The 10,144-nt window shown below is 39.9% G+C and overlaps 1 protein-coding gene across 2 annotated transcripts in view; it reads left to right on the forward strand.

Annotated features, from left to right (window-relative positions):
* GRB2 (growth factor receptor bound protein 2) overlaps nt 1–7,359 on the forward strand; it is a 75,015-nt gene extending 67,656 nt beyond the window's left edge. The window contains exons 4-6 of one of the 2 annotated variants that reach the window (XM_042449588.1): nt 3,428–3,550; nt 4,155–4,338; nt 5,231–7,359. In XM_042449588.1, the coding sequence (XP_042305522.1) occupies nt 3,428–3,550; nt 4,155–4,338; nt 5,231–5,416 (493 nt within the window). In that variant the 3' untranslated portion in view covers nt 5,417–7,359. The remainder of the gene's footprint in view (nt 1–3,427; nt 3,551–4,154; nt 4,339–5,230) is intronic. The other variant, XM_042449589.1, reaches the window with a different exon arrangement.
* Nucleotides 7,360–10,144: the final 2,785 nt, after the last annotated feature.

Here is a 10,144-nt window from a genome sequence, read left to right on the forward strand (position 1 = left end):
ACAGTGCAAGAGGAGCCAGTATAAGAGATGGAAACATGCCTACTGCAAAACAAGGGGTAGTGATAAATTTTGAGTACATTTTCTCAAGGCACCACTGGTTATCAGGAGAAAGTGGTTTTTAGGCATTGCAGATTAGTTTAGGAAGCCTCCATGTTTAAAGAAGGTGAATACATCACAAAGTCAACTTGTCCTTTACTTAATACAGTGTATCTGTTTTCTTTTCTTTTTTAAATTTCGAACAGTTTGTTTCAAAAAGATCACCGTGTGGTTTGGAATTGATACCAGCAATAAGGAAACATGCCGAATGTAAAAGCAATCTGTACTGCCATGGCTCCATAGTGATTGGTCACAAACATACAGAGAGGATTGTTGACAGAGATTGACTGAAATTGTAGTTGCTAAAGTTTCTGAGGCAAAAACCTACTAAGCCAGTGGGCACATGGAAAAGGAGCAGTAGAACTTTGCTATGGCTATGAACCCTTAGATAGCAACTCCCAGCAAGGTTACCTTGCTGGAGCAGTATAGTTGTCTACTCTGTGTGTCTCCATAAGTGTAAAAAAGAGCAGTGTAATCTGAGTTGGACATGCTGGCACTTATTTTCCTGGGAAAACCTCAGGAGGCAGTATAAACTTGTACTTTATTTTATTTATATGCCCCCTTTCTCCAAATTGGACCCTAGGCAGCTCACAAAAGTTGTTTTAAAACAGTACAATTTAAAAACACAATTAAATTTTTCACATTAATATTATGTTAAAAATATAAAATCATTCAAAACAAAAATTATAAAACTATTAAAAACACACATAAGTAAACACCCCAATCAGGCCTCCCAGGCAGTTGCACAGTAAAAGCCTACTTGAAAAGAGAAGTTTTAGCCTTCTGGCAAAAGGCCAATAAGGAGTGGGGCAGCCTAGCCTCTCATGGTAAGCAATTCCAAATGATGGGAGCAGCCACGGAGAAGGCTGTCTCTCATGCCCCCACTAAACAAGCTTGTGGTGGTGGTGGGACCAAGAGAAAGCCTGAAGATGTTAGAGTTCTGGTAGGTTCATATGAGGAGATACAGCTTTTCAAATAGTCTGGACCTAAGCCATATAGGTCATAACCAGTACTTTGAATTGCACCCATAAATGAACCATTAGCAAAGCTGTTTCAACAAGGGAGTCATATGATCCCTATAACTGGACCTGATCAGCATTCTGGCTGCAGCATTCTGGTCCCACTGAAGTTTCTTGAACCATTTCCAAAGGCAGCTCCACATAGAGTGCATTATAGTAGTCCAGATGGGATGTAATCAACACATGTATCACCATAGCCAGATCTGATGTCCCAAGAAATGGAGGCAGCTGGCACACTAGTTTTAACTGTGCAGATGCACTCCTACCCACTGCCGAAACCATCCAGGCTCAGTGTTGAGTCCAGGAGAACACTCAAACTTCAAGCCTGAGATTTCAGGGGGAATGTCACCACATTCAGCATAGACAAAGTCTCTATTCCTTGATCTGCCTTACAACTGACCAGGAGCACCTCTGTCTTGTCTGGATTAAGTTTCAGTTAGTTTGCCCTCATCCGATTCATTACTGACATCAAGATAGCTTCCTTGGAATCATAGGAAGGAGAGCTAAAGTTTGTTGTCATCAGCATATTGATGACACCACACCCCAAAACTCTGTATGACATCTCCCAGCAGTTTCATAGATGCTACACAGCAGGGGGGGGCTGACCTCTGAGAGACCCCACAGGCCAGGGCATCAAACGAGTCCTCCAGCACCATCTTCTGCATGTCCCCCTCCAAGAAAGACCCGTGCTTTCTCAAAGAGTTGGCAATACCATGGTCAGTGGAAATCAAAAGCCGCTGAGAGGTCTAGCAGAACCAACAGTAACACACTTCCCCTGTCCAGTTCCCTACATAGGTCATCCACCAAGATAACCAAAGCACAGCCTCACCACAGCCTCCTTTGGGCAAGATGGAAACTTCCTTTGACTACCCTTCCCTACTTGGCCACATCATGTGGGCTTTGGCACTGGTGATTGACGTCACTCTTCTTTTGTCTGAATCACTAATATACTTGTAAAAAGGTTTAATTTGCATGTGAAAGAATAAGCAATATATACAGCAGATTAAAAAACAAGGTCTGCTTTGTGGTAATTCCTGTATTATCTGACATTAAAAATTGAAATCTGCAGCTCACTTTGTGACATAATGTTGGGAATCAGTCCACCAACCTTGTGTGCTTCCCACCGTGCACAGTAAAAGACAGATTCTGCCTCCCCCCAAAGAAAAAGTCTCAGATAAAGAGTTCATGCAGATAATTTCTAATGGAAGGTAGAGAGAGAAGCATTTACTATGTTTAATTATTTGTGCAGCCACTTCAAATGTTCACAGAGGCCTTCCTGTGCATTAACTAGCTGTAACAACCCTGTCAGATAAGTCAATATTGTGAAGGCCCTCCTGGCTCCATTATAGTGTGGGCTGAGGCTGGGAATGAAATTTCCCTAAGGCCAGTCAGCCAGTTCATGGAAGAATGGAAATTTGATTCACTGGTTTTCCAAATCATAATTCACATTCTTCAGCCATTGTACTATAGCAGCTCAAATTATTCAAGTGAGTTAAAGTGATTCCTCCCCAAATGTGTTATCAGTTACCGAAATGTGTACAACTTGTAGTTCAGTCAGGATTTGATTGTGCCTAAAGACTCCTATGAATGTATCAAATATGCTCCAAATCCCGTCTATATCTTTAAGCTAATGTTCATCAGTATATTCCAAATAAAATCTTCACACTGTTGGCATTTATGATGCAAAATGAGATCTCTTATTACCACTGAAAATCACTAACATCTGGTCTGCTTATGTTGTTCTTGGTTTATAATGTAATTTATTGATATCAGGAATAAGAAAGTAGTTAACTGTAATTTTAGTTTTGAGGAAAGGTTCCCCAAGGATCTGTTTAGCTTGTTAATGATGAGTTTCCTTACTGTAGCTAACAGCAATGTTTTGTTAGTAGAAATATGTCTTTCTTGTTATAATGGAATGGCTAGAAGCTTTGAGGATTGCAAAAATAGCTAAATTGATGGACATAGTTCATTGAGAAATGAGATGGGTTTTTGTTATAATTCATTACATACTAGGATCATGCTAGGCAAAGTGCAGTCTGTAAGCCACATCCTGGCAAACCTTCTTCCTTTAAATAAAAATGCCCATCATATCCTTCAGTCAATTTCCAGTTTACTTCCAGGTTTAAAAATGCCTCACCAAGACCTAAAACAGCCTGGGTTCCGCCAAAACCCTGCACTTATAAAATCCCCATTTTAAGAATTCTAAAATTCAGTTCAGTCATTTTAAACTGTCAGTTTGTTGCACAATGTTGGAAAGTGCCCTTTCGATTGAGTTTGTACTGAGATTAATTTTCAGCTCTCTGTTTGCTCAGGTGGTTTTTTGGGAAGATCCCGCGAGCAAAGGCTGAGGAGATGTTGGGCAAACAGAGACATGATGGTGCCTTCCTCATCAGAGAGAGTGAAAGTGCTCCTGGAGACTTTTCTCTTTCGGTCAAGTGAGTACTGTATTACTTTGGGCCTGCTTGATTCTGTACTCAAAACCCAAGTGAATTTAGTACACTAATTTGTACAGTGCTAATGGAATATAATCTGTCTCCATCCTGGAGTTAACAATGACTTGATTGCAATGATGATAACATGAATGCATATCAAGCAGTGATGTGGAATGCTTATTGATTGACCTGCTTGTTGTCTACTGCCCTGCAATTGAGTGTTTTTCTTCTTGCCATTTAAATTTAGCAGCTCCAAGAGTCTCACTCTCATTCACTGTACCTTTGATACAAATGAGACCCACTCCCAGAGTTGAGAATAGCCAACCAAGAGATTAATGAAACTTTCGAACAGTTTGTGCCTTTACCACTAAATGAATATTCTTTTTCTGATCATACCTAATAGTGTCTTGTCCTAGAATAATACTGCCACCTGCTGTTCAAGAGTTTCTTAAATCTGCACAGTATTTGTATTCCAGTTACATAGGTACCATTTACCGTGTGTACATAATAAGTAAATGTTTACTTTAATAATGGAAGGCAGTACTTCTCATGAGGTAATGTGTTTTGAGGAATAAATACATCTGGACTTATTCTTCTCTTTTTATAGATTTGGAAATGATGTGCAGCACTTTAAGGTGCTTCGAGATGGAGCTGGCAAGTACTTCCTTTGGGTGGTAAAGTTCAATTCTCTAAATGAGCTGGTAGACTATCACAGATCAACCTCTGTTTCCAGAAATCAACAGATATTCCTCCGGGACATTGAACAGGTGCCTCAGGTAAGGGAGAAAGAGGTCAGTTCTGGCCCATTTCCATTTTTATGGCTTCAAAGTTAATCATATCTGCTTTATATTCGTTGTGCAAAGCATTCAGGACATTAATTGCATGAAGGATAAATATAATTCCCATGCTTCCTTAGGATGAGTTAAAATGTATTGCAGTAGTACCTCTTTGTCCTGGCTAAAAGTGCCACAGTTAGAAAATTTACATTACCTTTTAGCAGATGGCTTTCCAGATGTTTTACTTCATCCCACCTAAAACAAGAAACAAACTTTCATCCTTTACAATAGAAAGTAAAGACAGCCTCATAGACATCTGCACAGACTTGAAATTGTACTTCTACCCTAAAACTCATTCCATGCTGTTGCCAGTGGTTGCTTGCCCCTCAAGAGAAGCTTTTGGAAAGATATGTGGGGCTGTAGTGGGGAAGAGGGAGCAGGGAATTTCCTTGCACAAAGCTTCCTTCCACTTGTGATAGCACTGGATGCAACACAGCAGACAATTTGTTTTAAAAATCTGCCTTCAGCCAACGTGATAATCAAATTTGGCACCATATACAGGGGAAGGTATCCCAACTATGAGATTCTGCAGTTAAAAGGATACTTGTTGTTTGTGTAACTACAAATAATGATGATTGGGTTGTGGAACATGGAGCCAGGCCTCTGATGATGACAAGTTTTATATTTTAGAAGATAGCCTTTTGGATACCTGGGTTCTAAGCCATTTATGGTTCTATTGGTAGCAACTAGCATTTATAATTGTGTTTGCAAATAGATTGGTAGCCATGTATCTATTTTGGAAATTGATGAGATACGATTCATATAATTGGTTCCTGTTAGTATCAAAGCTGCCTAAGGACAAGGCATTACAGCAAATTAATTTGCCTTTCTTTTCTTCTCCCTGTAGCAACCCACATACGTACAGGCTCTTTTTGATTTCGACCCTCAGGAGGAAGGTGAGCTGGGCTTCCGTCGTGGAGACTTTATCCAGGTCCTTGACAATTCTGACCCCAACTGGTGGAAGGGAGCCTGTCATGGACAAACAGGCATGTTTCCACGCAACTATGTGACCCCAGTGAACCGGAACATCTAGAGCAAATTATTAAAGATTATTTAAGGAAACAAGAGAAACAGTAAAGTACACATTCAGAGTCTAACAGCAGCCAGTGATCTCCAGTCATCAGGCCATAAAATCTGAGTCACCCTCTCTGCATGAGGGAAATACTTCTTTTCACTCAGAATGGACTTTGTGGGGAGGGGACAGTAAAAGGGTCCAACTTGTGCGCCAAAACTTACCTTTTAAATTAAAATGCATATTAATTGATTATCTTGGTTACTTCTAGGGGGCTGTATTTTGTTCACTTATTCTTTCTTCCCCGCCACTGACACAGCAATTCATCAGAGCATGACATCTTAATGTTAAATGGAGGCCATGCCATTAAAGAAAGATGAGAAAGCTCTTTGGGTGTTTATGTTTATGCAAAAACTGTTTTTTTAAAATGGGAATAAGGGGGGGACCAGATCCATAAGCCAATTGAAAAACAACACACACATGCCAATTCTGCTTTTGCCTTCAAGATTTTCCTTTGGTAAGGTAAGGTCTTTTTCGCCCCCTTCCATCTAAAATTTCAGCATTTCCAGAGCAGAGGGAAGATGGCTTTATCCCCCACAGGTTGCAGGACTGTTCTGAAAAATTCTGTCCTTAAGCCAGATCATGTTCTCATTAACCATGTTAGCTTTTTTTTTATTTAAGCATGTGGATGAGCACATTGTTGTATTTTTCCATTAGTGCCTTTCCCTCATTTCCTTAATTTTTTTCAGTAAAATGACAGTCCACAGCTTTCAAATTTTTCCTGCTTTTATGTAAATATTTAATAAATTGAATTATTTGTAGCTTTATTATTAAATGCAGAGATCTCCACAAAACAGATGGAGCTTTAAAACATGTATGAGCATCTGATACCTTTATTATCAAATGGGAAAGGCATAAATTTTTCTGTAAGAGGCAAGGCTAGAGCTTGAAGCCAGGAACCTTTGAGTGGCAAGAGAAGATTGCACTTGTGTGAAAAGTATGGCATATTGTTTGAAGCTGCCGTATTATAGAGATTGACTAGCCTGGAACATCTGAAATATATGTTTTATGTTACAAGGAGACCTCAAGATTGTGCTTAATTATGCTTAACATCTTATGGAATGTTTGAACATGATGCTTGGTGATAAACAGTCCAGCCCTTGTACAGCTGGCTAACAACAATTGTTATCTATGACTGGTTCTCACAAAAAGGAAATTACTGTCTTTGTATTTTGGCAGTTCCTTATCCCTTCATGCCAGCATTACTTTAGTTGAAAGAGCCATGCTTCTTATTCCTAGTTCACAGCAGGCTGTGTGATGGATTGTATTTCAGCCTAATGTCCCCTGATAAAAATCACACAATGCCATTCTCGTGATATTAGGAATGGATTTGGACTTGAGACAGGGGAGAGCAACCTTCTGAGCTCTTGTGCCAATATCACCTTATTTGCTTTTGCTGAGCCATCTGGCTGAAACATTCATCCCAACAACAGATCCCAAAGCCACCACAGAGGTCTCCTGTTCTGCCTAGATGGAGAAATTCTTGTGTTGGCGGGTGCCTTTTTATAGTAAGTGTTAGAAGTGTGTTATTCATGAGATGAACTCTGCCTTACATTTCCATTTCTCCCAGCAAATGAAAGAAAAAGCTGCCCTGTAGTACATTAATTTCTTATCCTTTCCTTCCTAGCTGTCTTTCTCTCTCCCACTGTACCTCCTTTCTTCTGAAATGATTGGAAAAGAAATCTATGGCATTCTACACTTGGACCATTTGATTGTTTTCTTATTTTGGAATTGGTGTATATCATGCAGCCTTGCAGACATAATGTCTTGTGTGTATATATATATTAAAAACCAGTGTTTAAATAAAAACAGGCCTATGTATGTAATCCTTTAACTCAGCAGCAGCATTTGTTAGATAGTAATTAACTGTGAATAATAAATATACATTGAATTCTTCACTTGAATATCAGTGTCTTTTTCTATTAATTTAAAGCCATTAGCAAATCTGAAGAACCGGCAAATTAGAAGGTTGTGTATTTTCAAATACTTTTTTGTCCAACCAAAATACCTATCAGTTGTTTTCTAATGCATCATTGGTTAAAGGTAGGTAATAACTAAGAGTTCAGAAGCCACAATTAAATGAGGTAGCTATATAAAAATAATACAGTACTTATTTCCAGCCATGTAGCAATGATTTGAAATAATTTGTAATCTCCCAAAAGATACTAGAGCTCCACACTGTGTTGGACTTCTCAAAATAGTGAATTATGGAGCAAGGAGTCAAAACATTAAATGTGTTATTTGACACTCAGCGATCACTTTATCTTCACAATATGTGTCCGATGAATAGAGGGCACTATTCAAGTGATCACCCTGAGGTGAAGATCTACAGGTTATAACAGGCATGGGGAAGAGAATATTACCTCTTAATATCTAAGACTCAGAGTCCATGTGTGTGTTCATTTGCCATATAGAGCATACTAGCTTCAGCTGATGGCCAAGTGTAGAGTAATGTATACAGACAGTCATTTGCTTCCCCCACCCCAGTATACACATCTGCTAGTTCTGCATATTTGGTTAAATGTTTATAGGGCCAGTTTTCATTGTGTTGAATAAGATTCAGGGTTGCAACTTAAATGAGAAAACTTATCCCAGTATGACCATGTTAGTCTTCCATTTCTGGGGTGGCAGAGGTGAGGGAGAGAGTTATGAATACAGTAGTGGAGCCAGGGGAAGTGAAGACCTGGTTCCTCACTGTCAGAAGCTGCTTCTTAAGGCCTTCTGCTTTTTCCTGTGATAAAAGTATTGGGTGATAAAGAGAATGACTACTGTCTTGGAAGAGCACTTCACAGCTCTGCCGTTTGAAGTGTATGAAGTACATCTAGTAATCCTTTTAATCAGCACTTCCAAATCTGCATGAGGGCCAAGGTGGGGTGCAAAGCAGGAGAGGTTTATGGCTGGTATTGCACAATATGGATATTGTGGGTCTTTAAGTATTATTTATTGTTGTTGTGCTGTACTGTCTGGGACAGCAGTGCCTTTTCTCAGTAAATCCTCTGTTTTGTTTTCCAAAATTGCCTCTAGTTTTCTGACAGGATAGCACAGACTTAAAATGTATATCCTAGTTCACACTTTTTGACTAACCAGAGTGAGGGGGTGCTTACTATAGCTTACAAGAAGATTGTTACATGGAACAAAGTCTGGTGGATTTCTTAAACAAGTGGACTCTCTCAAGCTTATTTTTTTTAAAAAATTGTACACAGTTTGTACTAAGTATTGTTTCCTTTCTTTTTAAAAAATGATGCTTCCACTAATTAATTCATGGATCTCTTCTACTTTGAGTTAGTTTGGCCTCAGGCTAAAAAATGTTAATGTCATTTCCCTATGCACTGCAAAAATGAGTTTGAGATCTATGCTGCTGGAAGTACTCTTTCCCCTCCCCTCGAAAAAAGGAGGGCGTTTTTGGCCCAAGGACAGTGGAAATATTGCTTACCTAAATCCATGGAGGAAGAAGGAGACCTTGGAGGAGTAAAATTTGCTTTGAGCACATCTTCCCCTTATAGCCATCCACCCATGATGTCATCTGAGGCTCTGTTCTTGTCACAAATAATGTTCCACTTTGCACACAAGTGTCCTTTCTGAGACAAATATAGTCTCTGCATGACACATTCATGCTTCTATTTAAAAAAGAAATCTGCATACCTGTTGCTGGCATGCCATCAGCCATCTAAAGGTAAATCTTGGCTGTCTGTGAGGCTGTACTTCCAAAGCTCTAAATTTAGCCAGCCAGTAACCACAGCAACAACACTCTTGCTGAATATCCTTATTCAGTATTAAAGCAACGTGTAGCAATCACTTTAGGCACAAAATTAATCTTTAAGCTCTGGGCAATACATTTAAATTTGATGCCCGTTTGAAAATCTTTGTCTTTCACTGATGAAATATGTAACCTTAATTTTGAAGCTGAGAAATGATTAACCTAATCAAACACGTTTGTTTTTTAACCGTAAAAAATCCCTCCCCCCCAACTAGAAGAGAACACCCAGTTTCCTTTCCCCTCCAGGACTTTGGGGATCTTTTGGACCCTGTGGCCCCTGGAAGGTCCTGGGATGGGAAAATTACCCATGGCCTATAAGAGTTTGCTTACCTTAAATGGTGATTATGAGAATAAAGTGGGTTAAAGTTATGTATATTTCCCACTAGCTCCTTGGAGGAAGTGTAGGAAATGTGACACAGAGGAAGAGATTTGGAGAAATAGTCACAGTAAATACTCTCGATGGCAAAAGCTATGCTAAAAGCTTATTCTTGTGACAGGGAGGCTGACCAGCCTGGTCAAGCCCACTGACCATTACGCCTTCCTTTTGGTCCATGTAGGAACCAATGATACTGCAAGGCACAGCCTTCAGAACATCATAAGGGATTAGGAGGCTCTGGGGAGGAAGCTGAGAGATGGAGGCACAGGTTGTCTCCCAGTGGAAGGGCATGGTCCAGGAAGGGAGAGGCAAACAGCAGAGGTGAATAACTGGCTCTGCAGATGGTGCCGCCAGGAACGGTTTGGCTTTTTGGATCATGGTCTGAGGTTCCATGAAGGAGGATGGCTGGCAAGGGATGGGCTGCATCCTGCATTCTGCAGGCGGCAGAAACGCTTTTGCCTATGACATTTATTTTCACTTTATTTCCCATTCATCTGGGTTACATGGAGCATTGTAAGATGGAGCTTTACAAATCTGGGCTGTGCAGAATGATGCT

Source organism: Sceloporus undulatus, chromosome 2 (genome assembly GCF_019175285.1).
Source record: "Sceloporus undulatus isolate JIND9_A2432 ecotype Alabama chromosome 2, SceUnd_v1.1, whole genome shotgun sequence".
NCBI classification, from domain to species: Eukaryota; Metazoa; Chordata; class Lepidosauria; order Squamata; family Phrynosomatidae; genus Sceloporus; species Sceloporus undulatus.